At 39.1% G+C, this 23044-nt stretch overlaps 1 protein-coding gene across 5 annotated transcripts in view; it reads right to left on the reverse strand.

The window, feature by feature from the left end:
- SLC4A4 (solute carrier family 4 member 4) overlaps positions 1-23044 on the reverse strand; it is a 351984-nt gene that overhangs the window by 13201 nt on the left and 315739 nt on the right. For all 5 annotated transcript variants that reach the window (XM_023253060.2, XM_019829398.3, XM_019829396.3 and 2 more), the window contains 4 exons: positions 14107-14285; positions 12881-12953; positions 3881-3949; positions 1027-1200 (listed from right to left, as the gene is read on the reverse strand). In XM_023253060.2, coding sequence (XP_023108828.1) covers positions 1027-1200; positions 3881-3949; positions 12881-12953; positions 14107-14285 — 495 coding nt within the window. The remainder of the gene's footprint in view (positions 1-1026; positions 1201-3880; positions 3950-12880; positions 12954-14106; positions 14286-23044) is intronic.

The raw sequence follows: 23044 nt of genomic DNA on the forward strand, positions 1-23044 counted from the left end.
TGTGTATGAAAATTCTGTGGGAGAGACAAAGCAGACTGAGAGGCTGGCGTGGTGACTTGTTTCAAGTGTACACATGTACATTTTCTTGCAAGAAATGGAAAGTTATGGTAAAGTATAAAATTTAGTGATAAAGCCAAAAATAGACCTAGCATTTCCTTTTTTACTTCTTTCACTTGTACTTCTTTTTTTTTTTTTTAATTTTTTTTCAACGTTTATTTATTTTTGGGACAGAGAGAGACAGAGCATGAATGGGGGAGGGGCAGAGAGTGAGGGAGACACAGAATCGGAAACAGGCTCCAGGCTCTGAGCCATCAGCCCAGAGCCCGACGCGGGGCTCGAACTCACGAACCGCGAGATCGTGACCTGGCTGAAGTCGGACACTTAACCGACTGCGCCACCCAGGCGCCCCTCACTTGTACTTCTAAGTGCAATGTTAGTTATGTTACCTTGCTTCTCATCATCTGAGAGCCCAGACTTACCCTTAAACTTAGCTTGATGCAAACCAGCAAGCAGTTCAAAAACTGCACTTCTCACTCCATTTCTTCTAAGTCACTGGATGACCTGTCAGAAGCTGCCAAACTTGCTTTCTTATTACTTGGACTGAAATGCGTTATGCTTTGTTATTTAGACTGATTCTATTATACAATATTTTAAAGATAACTAATGTGCACTGATGTCTACCTAATGTCAGGCACTGTGCTCTATACTTGATATTTATTAGTGATGCTCAGAGTAACAATACTAATGCCATGCCCATTTTATGAACAAGTTAATGGCAGCTCATGAAGGCTCCCTGATCAGCAGAAACCAGTACTGGGATTTGAACTCAGCTGAGTCTGACACTAAAGTCCAGTGTAGATGACCACAGACATAGGAACCTTAAATTACAACTGATCAATGCAAAGTTATTTGGTCAAAGCTGGAAAAGAGTAGAACCACACAGAGAAGACGTATATGTCTTCTACATTACAATAACAAATGTCTTGGTATGACTTGATGGGTAGGCTCAAGGAAAGGAATCCCTACCATGACTGGGAAAATGATAGCAGCCACAGTGGACTTGAGGATCCAGAGCAGGGCTAGACATAACACCTGCAGGAAAGTGAACAGGTGGACTCTGCGCAGGGGGACATGGCGCAGGTAGATAAAGTCTGGCTGATGCTTCAGGGGCATCAGAAGCAGCTTCAGACGATCCATGAACTGGGGAGGGAAGAAGAGAGTACAACTGTATTACTTCAAGAGCTGATATGCAAACTCATTTCCACAATGCCTAACTAATGATTAGTGATTTATATACTATAGTTTAGGCAAGCAGTATCCCTTCCAGAGGACATTGGTCAGGGAGTGCAGAAATTTAGTCCAGCACAGTGAGACATAAGAGGAGTCTTCCTATTCCTATTACTTTGCAGGAATGTGATGTAGATATATGAGATAAAGTGGCTACCAAAGAATAAAGTCACAAAGCCAAATATAAATTCTAGATGCTCATCTCTTCCTTTCTATTTTTACTATCTGAGTCTTGGGAGAGAGGATCTTGTGACTAATTTCGTCATGATGTGCTGAAGGAAGACATGTAACTCATGTATCTTACTCTGCCTCAGTCACCTTACCTGAAAGAAGAGAGGATGCTACTATGCATCTTATGCGTTTAAGGGATGTTTCAAGGATAGAAAGGAAGCATCCAACTTGAAAATGGGAATGCATTGGTATTTTCGTAAATTCCACACTAGTTATCTACGGCATAACTTAACTAATAACATGCAGCAGTTCACTACCATTTCTTTTCAAAGAAAAGCCATAGGACTTTTATAGTCAGTTTCAGAGTATCAACAACCAGATATCTGAACCTAGGGGAGGCTATCACAGTGCTGTGCAGAAACAGGTACTAAACTGACCACCGAGCATCTCTGTGCCAGGTACTGTGCCTCAAAGCTTAACTGCTGAGTTTACGTTGATGATGATGAGAAGAATGATATTTCAGTACCTACCATAGGATCTTTCAAGTAAAAGATATTCAGTAAATAGCTGCTGAATTGAATTATGATGTAATAAAACTCTGAAACAGTATTTCTGCTTTCTTTCTGGAGGAAAAGGAGAAGTGTAGAAGTAAAGAAGACTGTTATGGACAAGCTGCTCAGAAGCTATTTGCTATGTAACAAACTTTCTTTCTCATCCAGGCCTACTTTTCATTGGAGGGGGCCTTGCTGTTTATAAAGATTGTGTTACAAAATTTCTTGCTAAATCAAATCTTGCCAAAAGGTCTGAAAGAGGGAGAATAGGGAGAAAAGTGAAGAGAAAAGGCAATAGGGGCAATAGCACTGCTGAATTCAAGAAATCCACTAGCTGTCCCTTTAGCAAAGGTTTTTTTCCCCATCACTAGGAAATTCTTGATTTTTTTTTGCCTTCTGTTTAATAAACATGTAACGAGCTCCAATCATCAGTTAAAGACATAAAGTCTAACTTCTGATCTAGACTGACTTATTAAGGCAAAAACAAAAACAAGGAAGGAAGGAAGGAAGGAAGGAAGGAAGGAAGGAAGGAAGGAAGGAAGGAAGAAAAAGAAAGAAAGAAAGAAACAAAGAAAGAAAGAAAGAAAGAAAAAGAAAGAAAGAAAGAGAAAAGAAAAAAGAACTATTAGTTTGGGGGCCATTATTAGTTTTATATTTTTCCATTGAGGGAAAAAAAGAATACTTTTACAATGCCAGGTAAAAATAAAGTATTTTTATATATCTGTACTTGTCCAAAGTTTCACAGGCACAAGTAAACCCCCATTCACATTCATCTAGTCCAATCTATGAAGAACCACCTTGTATTTTGTGACAAATATCCTAATGGGACCTAAAGAAGGGAAAATAAAATAGCCTTGTCTGCTTTTGGGGGTCTGGCCACCTGCCCAGCTCTATCTGACTCTAAAACCAAATTAATCTAAATTCAATAAATGAAAGCAAGGACTACTATGAGGGGGTTTAAATGAATTCTTATGATGTTCACAGAACATGCCGTCTTTTCCCATTAAAACATTAGTAAGTGCTAAATAAGGCTACAATTAACAAGGTGCCAGAAAACAGCAGAAGTACTTCCAGTTTCCTGGTGCCAATTAAATTAAACCTCAATTGAAAGACAAAGTCCCTTACAAAGTTCTTCCTAATGATTTTTTTTTAAAGGGGGCCAGTTTTACCCAAATTGTGGATAGCTGAAGTTTTGGACAAAAGTAGCACTAAACCACATTGACTTTATTCTTTTATTGGTTCAAAACTTTTGATCACTGATCACAGCCATATGAAAAGTAAATCAAATAACAGCCTGTTCTTAGAATAGTTTAAAGGCGAAGAGATAAATAGGATCTTGAAGAGCACACTGGAAGGGTTAGATTTCTTTCTGGAGATGAAGGCAGGAGAAGAGGAAGGACAGAAGGGAGGGAGGAAGGTGATCCTAGGTCCTCTCTCACTTTCCTAGTGAAATGACCTTTAACAGCTTATTTCAAGAATGGGTATGTATGATAACATTTGTTAACACAAATTAATTTTGTTAATTAACTCAAATAAAAAGCAGGTGTTTGGCAGAGAAAGTAGCAAACAAATGCATTTTCTTTCTTTAACATGCAGTGTTATATTATTTTTGGTGTACAATATAACGATTCAACAATTCTGTACATTACTCCATGCTCATCATGATAAGTGTACTGGTAATTCCCTTTCTCGAATTTACCCATCCCCCGACCTACCTCCCCTCTGGCAACCACCAGTTTGTTTTCTGTAAATATATGCATTTAAAAAACTCAGCAGTTATTGAGTAGCACTTTTCCTCAGAGATCTGTTACTGGACTACTATTACTACTGGAAAAAATACAACTATACTTAGATTGCTATAGAAAAGTTACCTGTACACCATTAAGGGATGCTACCCCCATATACAGGAACACGCCATACAGTACAGGCATGGGAATAAACTAGAAAGAAAAAAAAAGTCAGAGAGAGGTTAAAAACAACAATAATAAAAACAATAATGAAGAAGTATAGTTTAAATAAAAGCCAAATCTGAAACTAAAAGATAGGACATAATAATACTCATCGTGATAAACTTCTAAACTCTGTGCTAGAAATAAATGGAGGGAGACTTTCAACTTTCATTTGATCCTGTTTGCATTTTTTTAAACAATGAGCATGCATGACCTCAAAAAATAAGTTTTTAATGGGAAAAAAAGTTTGTTTTCCTTTCCCCTTAAAAGGAAAGATTATGTAAACCAGATGTTTGCATGGACTGTGAGGTAGAAAGAGAAGCAGACGGTTGCTTAGCTCCTGAGACCAAGTTCCTTTCCAACAGCCTGTTGATTTTTTCCTTAATAATTTTTGCCAAATGATCTATTGGCTTGGTGTGTAAATGCCTCTCTCAATGAACCCAACATGAAATGGCTGTCCCCTTTCTTTCTCTAAGGAATATTAAGAGGACTAAATAATGAGAACACTGCTTAAAAGGAGCATTGAGCATACAGAAGCAACTCATTACACACATGTAGTAATACACATCTTTAAAAAGTGAATTAATAATTTTAATGCATTAATTAGCAAGAGCCTTTTGTACTAATACAAAGTGTTTTAACAATGGGAAGTTGCAAAGCCATCTTCCCTGAGTTTTATCTATTCCTAGACCTTTGAAATGTCCTGAGTACTGTGGAAACAAGGATGATTCTGTTTCTGGGAAGTCTTCTATTTAAACAACAAAAGGTTCTCAAGCTTGGATTCTGAAAAGAAGTGCAAGTAATTTCAGTTTTCAAAAACCACAATCAATTAAGTCCCATCTTACCAATTCTACATAAAGGAGGCTATTGTAGCCAGAAAACAGTATGACTTCAGAGTAATTTTTAAAGAACTATTACATGTATTAAATGAAGCACAATTTCTACCAGCCTCTCCTTGTAATTACCTAAAACAGTTCTGTATCTGGGGCACCTGGGTGGCTTAGTCAGTTAAGCAGCTCTTGATCAGGTCATGATCTCAGGGTCCTGAGACAGACCCTGTGTCGGGTTCCACGCTGAGCAAGAAGATTCTCTGCCCCTCCCCCCATGTATATGCATTCTCTTTCTTAAAATAAGTAAACATTAAACAAACAAACAAACAAACAAATAAATAAAATGAAACAGTTTTGTAGTTTTGACCCCTACTGGGGAATTAGTATACTCAAAATATGTCATGACTATCTCCAATTGTTATTGGCTAGCTATAGGAATTACTAAATTTATATGTAATACATATATTTATTTACACAGAATATCACATGATTCTTCTAGAAAAAAGCTAATAATTGTAACATAGCTAATCTGAGCTTGATCTCAGAAAAAAATGACACTGAATGCTGAAGGGGTGGGAGGGGCGGCCGGAGTGGTAGGGAAGCCACGTGTGCTGTAATACCTAACAGTCACCACAAAGAGGTGAGCACGTCACATTCAAGCACCTGAGGTCTGACACGTGCCTTGTTTGCTTTAGAATGTGCACATTTCCATTCCTCTGTACGAACTGACCAAAAAATAACTAACAAAGAAACCATTTCATAGCTTTCACTCATTTTTAAACTTTTTAAAATGTCTTTTGCAGGCAAGGGCACTCCCATTTTCCTTTAATATATGATGATTCCTTTCCTGTTATCTCATTTCTAATACCTTGGGAAGGAAAGAAAGGTAGAAGGGGAAAAGAGAAGTATAGTTCTTTTACAGTTGGGCAACTAGTTAGAAATCCTGTAGTAGTTACTTTTTAATCTGGGTGAAGTGTTTTTTCTGGCTTGAAAGAAAGTAATCACAAAGGTGATATTGAACCTTATCTCCACCCCTCCCCTAAGTTTAGCCAAATATTTTCTCTATTACAGTTCTAGCACCAGAGTGGTGGAAAGTTGTGCTATGGTGTTGGGGTCCATTCTCTCTGAATTTATGATAGATTTCACCAAATCTACCATAAAATAAAATCAGAAGGTACCATTAACTCAGAATGGGGTATGGGTAGGATAACAGCCTTACATATGATGATGGTTTTTTTTTTTTGTCCCCCCCCCCCCCAAGAAACAGACTCTCCCTCTCTCTCTTTCTTTTCAGAGAGCGAAAAAGTGAACAAGTTGAGGAGAGGGGCAGAGGGAGAGGAGGAATCTCAAGAAGGCTCCATGCTGATGTGGGCCTCAATCCCACAACTCTGGGATCATGACCTGAGGTGAAATCAAGAGTTGGACGCTCAACCAACTGAGCCACCCAGGTGCCCCATGATGGTGTTTTTTAAAAAAATATTCTTTGGTGAAAAGGAAATAGCACATATAAGGAAGGCTATTGATTCAATTTTGCGGTCATCTTTAATGTGATACAGATGTCTTACAAAATTGACCATTTTCTTTAAGATAGTACAGTGTGTCTTAATAAAAATCTTTCAGTTTGGAAATCTTGATGAAACCTGACAGAATTACTGGGTTAGAGGATTTTGGTGTTTTGTTTTGTTTTTGGATTTGGTTCATGAGTCATATCAAAAGGTCAATCCTTAAAAATGCATCACAACAGAAATTTCCCAAAGGAAGAAAAAAAAGAATGTTTTAAAAAGATGTGATCCCATTTTAAGTTAAACTAGTATAATATACATAGCAGTAGCAGGTAGACATTTTTATAAAGCAAGACAGGAGAAATAAAAACTCAAAAAACACAAGGAATACTAGATTCACAGGCACTTCAAGAAATGCCAAGTGATAAAATTATGCAAACAAAATTATACAAACGTACCCAGAAAACCAAAAGGCTTAATTGTAAATAAATATTATAATGCCTTTAATAAACATTAAAAATGAAAAAGTTAAATGCTTGATCCTACAACCAGATAGAAAAATTAAATTGAAGTCAATGAAGATTCCACATACTCAGACTACATCCCCAAATTTTTAAAATTCTAGTGAATGTAGTTGCACTCTTTTTTACTTAGCCCTCTCTTTGATTTTCTGATAGTGTTAGAATATTCCCATAAAAAAAATGTGAAAGGGTAAATTTAATAAGAAAGGTAGACGGTAGTGGGTTGTCCACAGTACAGAATTCAGTAGAGGAGTGAAGCCTCCCAGCAGAATAATAATCATTTTGTATGTGTATGTGTGTATGTGTGTGTATGTGTAAAACTCAGAATGAGGTACTGATTGAGAACATGGAAGCATAGAAGTTAGACAGACCTGGGTTCCAATTCTGGCTCTACTCATTGTATAACTCAGAGAAAATTGTCCCCTTCTATTTCCACTATTCTCATCTATACAGTGGTTATGATAAAGATTACATAATACCTAGTTCAGGGCCTGGCTCATAATAGACACTCAAGAAATGATAAATGTGGTATTGATGTCATTATTTGCATCAGAACCATCACTAGCAACTGCCCAGCCTAGCCCCCTCTGGTCCCTCTGTAGTGGGGGTAGGGCAGCAGCATAGGCCAGAAGGATGGTTGCAAAGGTCAGACTTGAAGCCTCGGTTTTATATAAGCTCTGCAATGCTGTTCTTTCAACTATAGTGACTGTCTTCAGGAATACGTTATGAAAATAACATCCTAATGCCCTTCAGCTTTAAAAATCTGGGACCATAAGGAAGCTGCCGCCTTACAATCTGGTCCCTAGTCATTGAAGAAGCCATGGAGTGACTTATGATGAAGAGTTTGTGAAAATGTCACATTTCTCTCTACATAAGAGAACTGGAAATTGGATCAAAGAAGCTGGGGAAGATCAACTCATGGGAAATGAAAGTAAATGAGTTCTCTGAGGGCAATACTGTTTTATTTTAAAAGGCAATAAACCATGATGGTTATGAGATCAGGCTTTGGAGTCAGAACTGCCTGAGTTCAAATCTTGGCTCTACCATTTAAGAACCCTGTGACTTGGCAAGTTATTTATATATATTTTTTATCTGTAAGATGGATGCAATTATACGTACATTTTTCATAGGTTTTATTGGAGAACTAAATAAAAAAAAAAAATCCGTGCAGAGCTCTTGGTCCAATGCCAACCTCAGTAAATGTAAGCGGCTATTACCACCATCATCTTCCTCGTCCTCACTATCCCCTCTCCTCGTTTCCCTGTTACTGAGCACAATGTGTGGCATATTGTAGGAGCTCGACAAATGCTTGCCAGATACAAATTAAACGCTAGCCTCTACATTTTAGAACCCTAAACAAATCTCAAAGACAAATTTTGGCTACGCCTCATGTTAAAAATGAACTAATTCAAGCAAAGGCAACAGAAGTAGCAGTGAACTTTACTTGATCTTTATTTCTTTAAGCTTGCCAAAAGAATGAGAAAAGAAAGCTCTAGGAACTGTCTTTCATCTTTTTTTGCTGCTCTGTGGTCTCCCCCAGTTTCCCCATACAGAACACTAGCTTAACAGGCAGTGTTTCTGCTGCAGAGACACAGATCTAAACTGTTTAACCGGTCTGGGAAGCCAGTTCTTCCTGCTTCCCCGCAGTTCTGTACTGAATCTGTGGTGGGATTTGAGGCACGTATGACTGCAGCTAGCTAAGGTCACGGGGTATCCTCATGAACTTAAAGCTAATACGCTATGATTCCTTACACTCTTCCATATAAAAAGACAGACTGCAGCAAAGAGATCAAAACAGAGGTCACAAATTTCATGTTCAAAGTAAGCCTGCATAAGTAGGCTCAAGCAACAACTACCCACCCTGCTTAATGCAGGGAGAAAATTACTTACATCATCTGAGGCCGCTAAGTCTGTGGGGATGCAGGGAGCTGAGCAGGGAAGGTGTTGAGCCATGTCATTTTAAAAAGTGAAAGCCACATATTTTTCTTGATCCTGTTCATTTGATCTGCCTTTCAAAGGTAGACTCTTAAGTAAAACCATTCTCTAAAGTTGTCACTTGTTCCTTTAAAACACATTAGTCAAATGGTGGAGGAGAAAGGTTCCCTCCTCCAAAGTAACCCCTGATACCCCTTTCTGTGTGAATTCTGAGGTTAATGGTTAATCCTGACTTTTACTTAGTCATAACTTAGGTTCTAGTTAAACTGTACCCTCATATCACCTCACGCCAGTCAGAGTGGCCAAAATGAACAAATCAGGAGACTATAGATGCTGGAGAGGATGTGGAGAAACGGGAACCCTCTTGCACTGTTGGTGGGAATGCAAACTGGTGCAGCCACTCTGGAAAACAGTGTGGAGGTTCCTCAGAAAATTAAAAATAGACCTACCCTATGACCCAGCAATAGCACTGCTAGGAATTTACCCAAGGGATACAGGAGTACTGATGCATAGGGGTACTTGTACCCCAATGTTTATAGCAGCACTCTCAACAATTGCCAAATTGTGGAAAGAGCCTAAATGTCCATCAACTGATGAATGGATAAAGAAATTGTGGTTTATATACACAATGGAGTACTACATGTCAATGAGAAAGAACGAAATATGGCCCTTTGTAGCAACGTGGATGGAACTGGAGAGTGTGATGCTAAGTGAAATAAGCCATACAGAGAAAGACAGATACCATATGTTTTCACTCTTATGTGGATCCTGAGAAACTTAACAGGAACCCATGGGGGAGGGGAAGTAAACAAAAAAAAAAAAAAAAAAAGAAGAGTGGGAGAGAGCCAAAGCCTAAGAGACTCTTAAAAACTGAGAACTGAGGGTTGATGGGGGGTGGGAGGGAGGGGAGGGTGGGTGATGGGTATTGAGGAGGGCACCTTTTGGGATGAGCACTGGGTGTTGTATGGAAACCAATTTGACAATAAATTTCATATATTGAAAAAAAAAAAACCTGTACCCTCAACATCCGCTTGTTCTTGTATTGACTTTTCACATGAGCTACCAACAATTCTGTAGTGGATGCTTATAACCCACCAAATTTCAACGGTAAGAAGGGCACATGATCTGAAATCGGCTGATGTGATTCCTGAAGTAAAGAATAGTTCTACTTACAGAAGTTAAGGAATCACAATTGTCAATGCTGGACTGCTTTATTCTTGTTCGTTTCAAATTGAGGTTACCCACAATATGTTGGAAACTGTATTAACAAAATAATTTCATTTCCCACATTTTGGGCAAAACCTTGCCTAATAAAAATGTTTGCTAAACTACCTTTTTTGCTGATTCCTACAATGACTCTTTGCATGGACTCAGAGTTGCCAGGTGGGAATAGCCATGATTATGAACATTAGCAGCTGAACAAGGGTGAGCTTAAGGAAGGTCAAAAGGAACTCATGCTCATTGATCCCTTGTACCTCTCTCTCTCTCCTTTCTCTGCATTCTAATCTACTCCTGCAGATACTAAGATGCTTTGCATATCGGGGCAGAAAGATTCATCATAAAATAAAGAACAAAAGGGCTTTCAGCTTTAACTCCTCTGCAGCCATATTTGGGTGCAGGGTTAGAAAATAGTCAGGAAGAGGCGTTGTTGAAAATGTCTTGCATCTCTTCCTAAAAATAGCAATTTATACAGTATCTGTTCTCTGTGTCCCTTTGGGATCGTACATGATTACTCAGCTGACAGATTCTCCAAGATTAAAGCCCATTTGCTGTAATAAAAAAAAAAGAGCCTTTAAACACGTCTGACTTTTTGAGTTAGGATTTTATACTGTAAAAATGAAAAGAAATAATATAAAAATAAAAGAAAAAATGGGTGGGGACTGTAGGTACATTTGAACTGATGGAAAGATTTCTATTTATCCTCTACTAGTAACTAAGAGACCCTATTAAAAAAGAAAAATCTGCAGTTGTGTTGTGTAAGTCCACCATTAGGAAACCCAGGGGCAAATTCATTCTTAGTAGATCCTCCCACAACATGAGATCACAATTGCCTGCAATGACCTCTCTAAAAATGGATCTGTCCAAAAAGAGGTTCCATTGCCTCTGTGGTAAAAAGCTGTCATTACACTTTCCACCAGTTGATGTGCTGGTAGCTAAGGGGCAACAATGGAACAAAAAGCCTTTTTGGTAGTGGATTTGATGCTGTGAAACTCACAACTTCAAACCTACCCCACAACTTGCTTTGCACTGGCAAAAGTGGTAATAGATTTCTCTCTGTCCCTGTAGAATGTAAGACCTGTACTCTCTTTTTTTTTTTAAGTCTATTATTTTGAAAAAGAGAGAGAGAGAGAAAGAGAGAGAGAGAGAGCACACATGAGTTGGAGATGGGGCAGAGAGAAAGGAAGAGAGAAAGAGAATACCAAGCAGACTGAATTGTCAGTGCAGAGCCCAATGCAGGGATTGAACTCACAAACCATGAGATCATCACCTGAGCCAGTATCAAGAGTTGAACACTTAACCGACTGAGCCACCCAGCACCCTGACCTGTAGAGTCCTCCATATGTAACCAGAAACAACTTTGAGGTTATTTTTGATTTTACTTTCCCATGTGTTATGTGAAATATACATTCCTTCATGATTCTAGTCAGAAATCAGTTAAATCAGTTAACTGACATTGTGGAAACCAAGGACAAGAGATGAGTATTTACATCTTTTAACTATTTACCAAGTATTTTGCACATAAGGTATGCATTAATCTAAATACCCTGAGGGCAAAGCTGGTCTTAGCTATAGGTTAAGAAATTATAGTTCCACTTTCCTTAAATTCATCTCAATGGCAATTGACTTATAAATGTGTCAACTTGAGAGAAAAGGAGGGCTTTTGCCTTTTGGTCTCTATACTTCTATACTGTTTGAATTCTCTCTATAAGAATGTACTGCTCCATAACTTGTGTAATTAAACAAGCATTTAAAAAATCTTAAAAATTAGAATTGTTTAAAAATAAACACAAAATGCGGGCACATGGGTGGCTCAGTCAGTCAAGCGCCTGACTTCAGCTCGATCAAGACCTTGCGGTTTGTGAGTTCAAGCCCTGCATCAGGCTCTGTGCTGATGGTGCAGACAGAGCCTGCTTGGGGTTCTCTCTCTCTTTCTCTCTTTCTCTGTCCCTGCCCCACTTGCATGTGCTCTCTCTCTCTCTCTCTCTCTCAATAAATGAATAAGCTTCAAAAAAAATAAACAAAAATTTTCAGAGAAAAATCTGGAAGGATATATCAACAGTGGTTGTTTATAGCTTCTAGGTATATAGGTAATTTGCATGCTTTGTACTGTGGTGCAAAGCCTAAAGTGCAAATTATCAATAATTAGCCACTATTGTTAATAGAAAAGAAAGAATAAAATGCTTACATCTCACACACACACACACACACACACACACACACACACACACACACAAATGGAAGCTTCATGACAGCTACACCTTCTCTTTTCACCCTATTTCTTTTAAATAGGTTTTCCCATATAGCTCATATTCATCTATTTTTGTAGATATTCACCCCATCAGTCAAACCTATATATTTGATTCCTAACTTTCTAAATAATCTACCATATCATTTTTCTTCTTTAAAAGTTCATTTCTAAAGTTTTCTAGTCATAAATCATAATTTTACTCTATTCTCCTAGGCAATAATTAAATACTGTCAGCAATAATTAAGAATAGGAGAAAAGTTACAAAATGATAATTCATGTTATCCAGGAGTCTAGTCTGTGTGCATATGGGGGGACTGCAGGCAGGATTTAGGAACAAGTAGATGGAAAGTGATGGGAAGAAAGGATATAAGGAGAGCAAGAAACGTAGTGAGGAGAGGAGATCAGTTAGATTGAGCTGTATGGAACTGCCATTTACAGAGGTCAAAAAGCTTGGGTATTGGTAACTTAATACAGTTCAACCAAATAACTGCAATAATAATAATAATAGAAGGAGTGAGAAGAACATCAAAATAAGTTTTTAAAGTCCTCATTCTACCTGACCTCTGCTTCAGTGTGTCACAGAACTGATGAGAATCTTGCAGATAAGGAATTCTACTCTACACATATCCAATTATCTGGAAGAGGCAAGTATTTCACATATTTACCTTCAAGATGGGAGCCATAAAGACTGACAGACCAGTCAGAATAAACACGAGGGTTCCAGTGACTCTTTGTTCTCTGAAACCAAATCAAAAGATTACCAATTGACTTCTTGTTTTCATAAACATGCTCTTGTCTTTTCACCTTCAAAAAAGACTGCACGATGAACCAATATTTGACTAAAACAGCAAAGGTGTTGATATCTTATATAAATGAATACCTCAAGTACAGCATATAAGCTCAACAGAACTACAAAATTTTCTTCTAACTATTGTATAATGTGATTTGAATTCATCAAGAGAAAAGTGATTCTTCTAAATCCTTTGCTTCTTTTACAATAAATAAAAAAAAAATCACTTGCTCCTGGTCCATCAATTACTGGCCTCTTTGAAGCCCTTATTTTTTAAACAACTTGTACTGTTGTGTAATTACACCTTCTTTCATGGGAGACAGATATCACATTGTCCTACATTCTAATTAACAAACAGCTCAGGGAAATTTCATAAGTGCAATAAATCCCATCAGTCTAATTTCCAAATCTACAACACAAGAGTACTTTTTAACAAATAGGATTCCCATCCAACACCCCTTCCCCCCAGCCCCCAGGAAAGAATCACCCACTGTTGTGGCGTGGGAAACAATGGCTCTGTCCTGTGAGCTATTCACCCAAGCAGTTAGGAGCAGGGTTTGCTGCAAAAAGTATTCAACACAGGATAAAGGTCTTATACAAGCCCTTCCTGGCTACCCAAACTTAACAGCTGGAGGTCAAGGTTTCTCAGTGCTTATGGAGACAGAAAATGAACTGGAAATCAGAGTTCCTTTCCCTTAATAGAATCTTAAAAATCATAAGCAGACCCATGAGTTTTGAGGCGTCTCAACAGAGCTGAAAAGTTAAAGAGTTTGACCTTTAAATAGGATTGTGATAGAGTACGTACCACAGCACCAAAATGAGCTGCATGTTCAAGAAAATGCATGGCCTGTTTGCAGTTTTACGTTGCGTCGTTTAGCCTTTCATTAATCAAAGGAAGTATATGTAACGTAAGAAGTGAACTCGAAAAATTATGGAAGACTTTCTTTCTAATGGAAATTTAGTCTTTTCTGGAACAGCAAGTGCAGGAATAAGTTAATCATCACCAGCCTTTTCTCCTCCAATTTTGCTCATTCCATTTGAATGACATATAGATGTGGCATGGTAAGTTTTGTAGAGCTATTTTCCTCTGACTTAACATACCTCACTCCTAGAAACTTTGGTTGTTCTCCAGGTGCAGAAGTCTCGGTCTCCATCTTCAAACTGTCAATGTGAGCAATGGAAATGACAGTTGCAGCCACATACCACGGAAGAGCCATGAAAGAGCATACCACCATGAGGATGGCCACCCAGAAGAGATCCAGGTGATATCCAGCTCCTTTCTGTAGAAAGAGGTAACAAAACCACATGGAGAAGATGCTCGTGCTTCTATCTCATCCTATTTCCAGATGGGAATTAAGATTACCAAATAACCCCAACTCTCTTTGCTTGCTAAAAATATCTACCTCAAGGTGAGCTCCCCAAGGAAGGCGACTTTATCTTCCTCACATTAGGCATCCCCCCCCCAATTAAACACACAGCTGCCACAAGACACCTCCTCTAACTTTACTGCGTCACAGCTTACTTATCATTTGCTTATTGCTAATTATCCTCTCTGTGTCCAATTTTGTAATTAGAAAAATGGAGCTATATATCTACCTTGAAGAGTTACTGGAACCATTCAGTGAAGTAACAGAGGCAAAGCATCTTACAGAAACTTAAAAGATAGTAGTTCTAGCATAGTAGGAGTTCAAAAAATGGTGATGGTGTGGTGGTGGCAGTGGTTGTGGTTATTAACATAAGCACAACAGACACCTTAAAGGCTCACACTAATCCTTCTGTTTTTGACCATTTAGCAATATTCTGTTCATTTAGATAGTATTCAGAATATGAGGACCAAAGATCTAAAAGCAACCTTGAGAAGGTATGTATGACTATTTCTCACCTTTCATGGTATATGAAAATAATTGTTTAATAACCTATGAACCATTATCATTAAGGTAACTAATACCTCCTTAATCAGAATAGGCTGATTTCAAACACTGCCCAATGGTCATGATAACATTTACTGACTGGAAGAGCAGACGATGTAACAAAAGGTCTAGCTCTTTTACTCATTAACTAAATATTGTTAAATGTGTCCACAGTGTTATTCTGAGGTTATATTTCTCTGCTCTATTTATGAAGAAATCAAATGCCTAATACCCCTATGGAGGCTGAGAAAATAGAGCAGTCCATTTTCACAGCATGGAAGCAGCAGCACCAAGGGCCAGAGTACGACCAGTCTGAGGGAACAGAGATGCTGGATTTACAAAATGAGAATGTGATTTATACCAGGAACCTGATGACTGTTATCATTCAGATCCTGTTACAGTTAGTCAGAACACTGCTCTCCTCTCACCGAAAAGCCAAGATTTCACCCCTGGCTTGCAAACATGGGTCCAATCATGTTCTCAAAGAACTCCCCACAGGCAAGGGTAGCTGACACAAGAAAGAAGAACATATATTGACTTAGCCCAGGTTAAGACTATGAACAAAGTGTCCTTGGGATACAAAGGTTAATATATACTCATAAAGCCAATTCATTTCGGTACAAATGGTTTGAAAGCATATGGTTTGAATTGGGAGTGAGATAAGGTAGGGGAAAGGAGAGCAAAGGGTGGGGATGAGCTAAAATAAACCTGTTCAACAATAACTAATGAGGTGAGGATCATAATACATCTGGGTCTCAGTCATTCCATTCCTTGAAGAAATACTGACTACCAACTTACTTATAGGCACAGTTCTACGTGTTAATGGAATATCTCTGAATGAAACAGACAAAAGCTCCCATATTCGAGGTGCTTCTGTTCTGAGACAACAATAAACAACATAAACTGACAGTATCTTAAAGAGTACTAAGTACTAAGTAGAACTATGAGACTTTGTACACTGAGCAGGACGGTACTCGACTGGAGGGTTTTACATGGAGGAATGACATGACTTGCTTATGTTCTAAACACTATGGCTGCTGGGTTAGGACAGACTAAAGAAAGTCAAGGAAAATAAGACCAGGTAGGAGTTGACTATCATAATCCATGCAAGAAATTGTGATGGCCAGAACCAGAGTGGTAGGAGTCAAGATGGCAGGAAGTGTTGGAATTCTGGCTATACTTTAAGGTGGAATCTATAGGATTTGTTCACTCCTGCTTGTGGATGTGTCTTATGACGTAACTATAGACCATTCATGATCTGGCCTCTGTTCACGTCTGCAGCCTCATCTTTCACTTCTCCCCTGCCTGGCTCCTATACCATGGCCACTTTCAACCACATGCAATTCCTTCAATATGTCTTACATACTAATGCATTTGTGTCTTTGCCCATATAGCACCCTTTCCCTGGAAAAACCCCTATTCTTCCTTCTTCTTACCTTGAAGCAGTCCTACTCATCCTTAAGACTTCAACCAGCCTTTAACTTTTTATAGTTTTCCTGCCTCAGCCCAGGTGAGATGGGCAAGTCTAGTTAGTTTAGATTTCCTCCTCTGTGTTCCCTTCATTTTATTTTTATTTATTTATTTTTTTAATTTTTTTTTGACGTTTATTTATTTTTGAGACAGAGAGAGACAGAGCATGAACAGGGGAGGAGCAGAGAGAGAGGGAGACACAGAATCTGAAACAGGCTCCAGGCTCTGAGCTGTCAGCACAGAGCCCGACGCGGGGCTCGAACTCACGGACCGTGAGATCATGACCTGATCCTAAGTCGGACGCTTAACCGACCAAGCCACCCAGGCGCCCCGTGTGTTCCCTTCATTTTATGCTTTCCTTTACCACAGCGCTCCTCACACTGTTTTGAAATTATGTGTGTATTTAGCTGTCTTTGGCATTAGACTGCAAGAAACAGGAAGACCTGGACTATGTCTATTCTCTCTATCCTGAATACCTAAGTAGAGTTCATGATGCATAGTCAATTCTCGATTAATATTTACCAAAAAATGAATGACAAATAGGATGTCTACATTCTTCTGAATGGCAACTATAGACTCTTAATTAGTCATAGCAAAACAATTAAAACATTATTTGTTAATTGGCAGGAATGTGAATCACCTGGGCAGAGGGGGGAGGGGAGGTGGACAACAGCTGGAAATATTACATAGTTTCAAGCCCTATTTAGACTAAATCACTCAAAACCATATTAGAGGTACCAACATGGTAATTAACAGAGAGGACCCCCAAATCTTGGCATCAAAGAAACTGTAATAACCTAAGGCTAGATTAATGGGTCAAAGAGTAGTTGTTGCAGACAAAGTCACATAGGCTACTATGAGCCAATGCTATGCTTTCTTGCTCTATTTGAAAAAAAAACAAAAGTTTGAATTAGATGTCCTGGAGACTAACAAAAAGGGACCACATAATACCAAAGAGGGTGAAATGGGGATTGTAGACAGTAGAATGAATACAAAGGAAGCTATGCAAAACCACCAAAATAAATAAAAGTTCTGGGAGAAAACAATTATAGATAATAATTACTGTGTGCCTTGACATAATTATCCTCAAAAAGTCTTCCTTTCCCTCAACCATGCTGAGAGTTCTTGATACTCTTAAGAGAAAGGGAAAATAATCAACATGACCTGAAGGCCCTGCCAGGTCTGCCTCTGTGTGGTTCCTTCTCCATCCTCAACCCTCCCACTCTCACTGTAGCCTCACTGGATTATGTCAGGCCTTCATTCTTGTCAGTCTACTTTCTCTTGTAAGGCCTGTGCATACAAAGTGATTCCTCTGCTTGAATAGAATACTCTTCCCACCCAGCCTCACCTAGCTAATTCCTACTAATGCTTGAACCTCAGTGTAAGAGCCACCACAGTTCCTAAAGGGGGCCACACCCTCTCTTGTAGACTCTTAAAGCATCATCACCTCTCCTTCACAGCACTAGCTACACTTGCATTGTCACATTTTGCATGATCATTTGAATAATACCTATCATCCTCATGGACCAGAAGCTCTGTGAGGACAGGGACCACGTGTGTTTTTGTTCACCACCACTGAAACCCCAGAACCTGGTGCAGTGCCCATCATAGAGTAAACACGCTAGATAAACGTTTGTTGGATAAATGAATGAATGTTAATTAATTCATTCAATGACACTATGCTAGATCCTGGAAGTAAAATCACAGATAATATACGATTTTTGCCCTCAAGTGGTTTACAGTGTAGTGCTAGAGCTGAACAAATCAAGAGGTATTTGCAATATAACAATGTTCTATAGTTGGAGTGAGCTTGGAGTGTTATGGGAGCATCCAGAAAGGGTACTAAGCCCAAAGTCAAAGACATTTTGCATAGGAGGTGGTATTTAAGCTGAGTCCTAAAATGTGAGCCATAATCAGCTGTGGCAAGATATGGGGAAGCAGGAGAAAAAACTAGACAAATAAGCTGCCATTTTGAGAAAATGAAATAGATTCGGTGCATAGGAGGAGATGGGAGAAGTAAGAAATAAGGCTCCAGAAGTTAAAAACGTTGATGTTTTGCTAACACTTTGGAATTCTTATCATAAGAGTAGTGTGAAACCATTAGAAGTTTTTAAGCAGGCAAGTGATATAATCAGATTTCTGTTTAGAAGGATGGCTCTCTTGTTTTGTAGAGGACATACTGGAAGTGGTCAAGATTGGAGGCAGAGATACAGACATGACAGCACAGTCCAGGTCCAAGATGACACAGGTCCAACTAAAGTAATAGGACAGGTGGGAGAGATTTTAAGGAGATGGAGACCAAAGAGGAAAAAGCAATGTATTCTGCCAAATTTTAATGTTCGAGGCTTACAATGTCTAGCCAGTACAGCGTCTTACATACAGTAAACACTGGAGACATAACTGTTGACCAGAATGCTAAAAGCTATGCTAAAAAATTCATGGTGCCCCAACTATTGGCATAAAGACCCAGAACCCAAATGGTTCTGTTAGAGAAGTTGTTCCTGCAAAACAAACCTATCCATGTGACAACAAGCCAACTCTAAGATGTCTCTTTTAGCCAAAGGTATCTGAATAACTAGATTTGAATGGAATGAAAATAATATAAAAATACTGGAACTTTTTTTTAATGTTTATTTATTTATTTTGAGAGTGAGAGCAGGGGAAGGGCAGAGAGAGAGGGAGAGAGAGAGATTCCCAAGTAGGCTCCATGCTGCCAGTGCAGAGCCTGACACGGGGCTCCATCACATGAGCCATGAGATCATGGCCTGAGCCTAAATCAAGAGGCAGACACTTAACCGACTGAGCCACCCAGGCACCCCTCAAATACTGGAGCTTTTAGTAGAAGTAGTACTGTAAGAAATATAGAAAACTTTTAATAGAAATAGTACTGTACAAAATATACAAATGTTTCAAAAATAGCATGTGAATTGTTCTTACCCCTTGCCTTTTGCAGATTTTCATAATCTCCTACTTGGATTATACAGAGGCCTCCTAACCACTCCTCTCTGGCACCTCTCCCATCCATCCTTAATGCTGCTAGAGACAGTGTTTAAGTGCGGTGCTGGTGCCATTCATCCAGGCTGGAATGTTGAGGGAGCAGGGAAGGTCAGTAGCAGATGAGTGAGTCAGATAGGACAGATTATCAGCCACGACAGGCACCTGGCTCCCCATGCTGAGGCTTTGCATCTGATACGATGATGGGAGCCCTCAAAGAGTCCTGAAACTTCATCATACCTTAAATGCGCCTTTCACATTCTGCAACACTTTTCAAACTGGTACTCTAAGTCTTGCTATTTGGTTAAATCCGTTCTCTCTTCAAGGTCCAAGTCAAATTCTCCTGCTTCCCTCTCATCACTCAGCAATCCTTGGTCCTCGATGCCACTCCCGCCATAGAAGTCCCTGCTTCACTCCTGTCCCTCACAACCCACTCTCCTCTTTAAAATTTCAATTATTATACCGTACTTCCCTGCTCAAAACTCTCCAGTGGCTTCCTGTTTCCACTTAAAACACAGTAAAATCATCTATAAGGTTCTATATCAGTGTTTCTTCCCGGAATGATTTTATCCCCCAGGGAACACTTGTCAATGTCTAGAAACATTTTTGTTTGTCACAACTTAGGAGGAAAGGGTGAAACTGGCATCTAGTGGATGCCAGTACACAGCACAGCCATCACCTTTGAGAACCTTTACTCTACATGATCTGTTCCTACTCCCTTTGACCTCATCATGAATCACTAATTCCCCCATGTTCCAGTCACACTGGTCTGTTATCCATTCTTCAACATACTAAGGTTCTTTCTACCCTGGGGCCTTTGCATTTGCTCATATCTTTTCTTGGAAAACTGTTATTTAATAAGCATTCATGGGGTGCCTGGGTAAAGTCGGTTAAGCATCCACCTCTTGATTTCAGCTCAGGTCATGAGCTCATGGGTTGTGAGATCGAGCCCTGCATTGGGCTCTGCACTGATAGCGTGGAGCCTGCTTGGGATTCTCCCTCTGCCCCCCTCTCTGTCCCTCTCCTGTTCATGCTCTCTCTTTCAAAATAAATAAACATTAAAAAAACAAGCATTCATTAACGCCTATACTATGTTAGGGCTTGTGTTAGATAAAATAATAAGTACAATAGAACATGTGCCCTTAAGGGGTTTATAGATTATTAGTTGAAGCCAGATGTGGAGGCAAATAATTTATTGTATGTGTAAGATACAAGGCACAAAGAAAGGCAAGTCAATCCCAACCTTGGTGGTGGAGATAAGTGGTGAATAGGAAAAATCCACTAAACTCCTTCAGGGCAGAGACCATAAATTAGAACAATTCTTATCTTCAACATCGAACACAAATGTTCCATACATAGCAAGGACTCAAAAAATGCTCAAAAGGCTAAGTATGCCATTTAAAGTTTAAAAAAGTCCTGTCTTGGAGCACTTGGGTGGCTCAGTCAGTTAAGCATTCGACCCTGGCTCAGGTAATGATCTCACATTTCATTAGTTGGAGCCCCGCATCAGGCTCTGTGATGACAGCTCAGAGCCTGGAGCCTGCTTCAGATTCTGTGTCTTCCTCTCTCTCTGCCCCTGTCCTGCTCCCTCCCTCTCTCTCTCTCTCTCTCTCAAAAACAAACATTAAAAATTTTTTTTAAATAAAAAAGTCCTGTCTTCGTGAATATAAATCCAAAGGATGTTCTACTTTCTAAAACTAGAGATTATTTTAAGTAGCGGGGTAGGAAGTGAAACTTTACTTCCTTTTGATATCATATATACTTTACTAATACAGAACAAAAGTCATTTAGGAATAATCCACAGAAATCAAAATCTAGGGGAGAAAAAGACTAGTCTGACCGTCTGGTAAATAAGATGATAATAAAGGATCAGGAGCAGTATGCACATGCACAGACACAGAATAAACATCCATGCTAGGAGCCCCCCATAATCCAGACAACAAGCTGGTTTATGGGGCCACCAAGAATCATGACTTAGTTCTTCCCCCTAAGAAGCTCACAATCAGATGAGGGGACTCAGATTTGTACACAAATTACAAAACACTCTAGACAGAGATTCAGAGAGGTTTAAAAAGGACACCCCAAGTACAGAGGATAAACTAGAGGATACACTGTTTAACAATTTCTAGAGTGAACACACAGAAACTTCCTGCAATGATGACATCTAAAAACAGGGCTTTGAGTAATACGAGCACTCACTATGAGAACCAGAGATAGGTTGGCATGTTTTCAGCTATCAGCTGTCTCACATAGTGCAACAACTCTGAGAACCATGTGGCCCAAGATAACCACATTCTTCAATATGTACTTACTGAGCCTACCATATGGAAATCATTGTGACGGGCCACATGAGAGCTGGAGAGAGGACTAAAACATGCCCTTGCCTTGAAAACATTTGGTCCAGAAAAGGGAGAAGGTAATTATACAACACAACTCCCATTCAAGATATTATGTGACCGGTGCCACAGAGTAATACACATACAGTAAGGGCAAAAACAAGAGCAACAGAAATTACATTAGGAGTGAAAGCTACACTGACAAGTTTATATCTGGAGGATTTTAAAAGATGGGAAGGATTTTGGTAAGTGGCAATCATTGAGAAATAGAGAGAAGAGCTGGAACAACTGGCAGAAGATGCTGCCAGATTTGAGGAGAAACCAATAACCCATTTGATCTGAGCATCATATAGTATGGGGAGAGCATCATTCTAAATTTAGGCTGAGAACATATCACAGAGAGGCTTAAATCCGAGGCTAATGGGATGCTAAAGGCAAACGGAATTTCTTCAAGGGGCAAATGTCCAGAAGGCCAAGGTTGTAAAGGATAAGAAAGATAGGACTGACATATAAGAACAATACTTTTAAAAAATTACTGCTTTTGAAATGAAGCAAGGGAAACTGATTATTAACTCATGGCTAAACAGTTAGAATAGTCTAGACATGAAATGAAAGGACTGGATCTAAGATTATGGTAACAGGAATAGAAAGGAAAAATAAAACAGGGAAAATTTTGGAGTTATCCAAGAAAACAACCTCAAATTTAAGGTTTTATCATAGGGGGTGTACCAGAAAATTTATTGATCTACCAACTTATCTCTATTTCTAGATACCTATCCTACATTATTTCTGCTTCCCACACACTTAAAATCATTTTCCTTGTGAGAAGTATCCCTTGCTTTGCAGTCTAAAGCTCAGACTTTTTTCCTGCCTCTGCAGTGACTCAGGAAATAACCTTGGAGAAGTCATGACCTTGCTGAACCTGGTTTGCTTTTGAGTGCTCTGCAGGGATAATGTGGGACATAACTAACCAAAATGATGGCCAAGAAAAGCCAAGTGCCTTGGCGTTCCTACATCAATACAGAGCTGTTCAGCAGAGTGGAAAGGTGGATCCCATCCCAACAGAGCAGTCAGCCAGCCAGGGCCACTTGACATTGAGCCAAAGCAAATGCCACCCAAAAACATGCTGCTTTTAGTATTATAATGCCTCCATCCCTCTCACTGTTTCAGGTTTCTTTTCACTCAATTTCATAGCACTCAAGGCCCTTTAATTTTAGGTAGGATCTCCAATTTTCACATTCCACAGGCACATTTCTTAACAAAATGTAAACAAAACAATATCCAGAGTGAAAAGTCTTTCATCCATGATGTCTCTCCACTGGTATCATT

This window comes from Felis catus, chromosome B1 (genome assembly GCF_018350175.1).
Source record: "Felis catus isolate Fca126 chromosome B1, F.catus_Fca126_mat1.0, whole genome shotgun sequence".
Lineage (NCBI taxonomy): Eukaryota > Metazoa > Chordata > Mammalia > Carnivora > Felidae > Felis > Felis catus.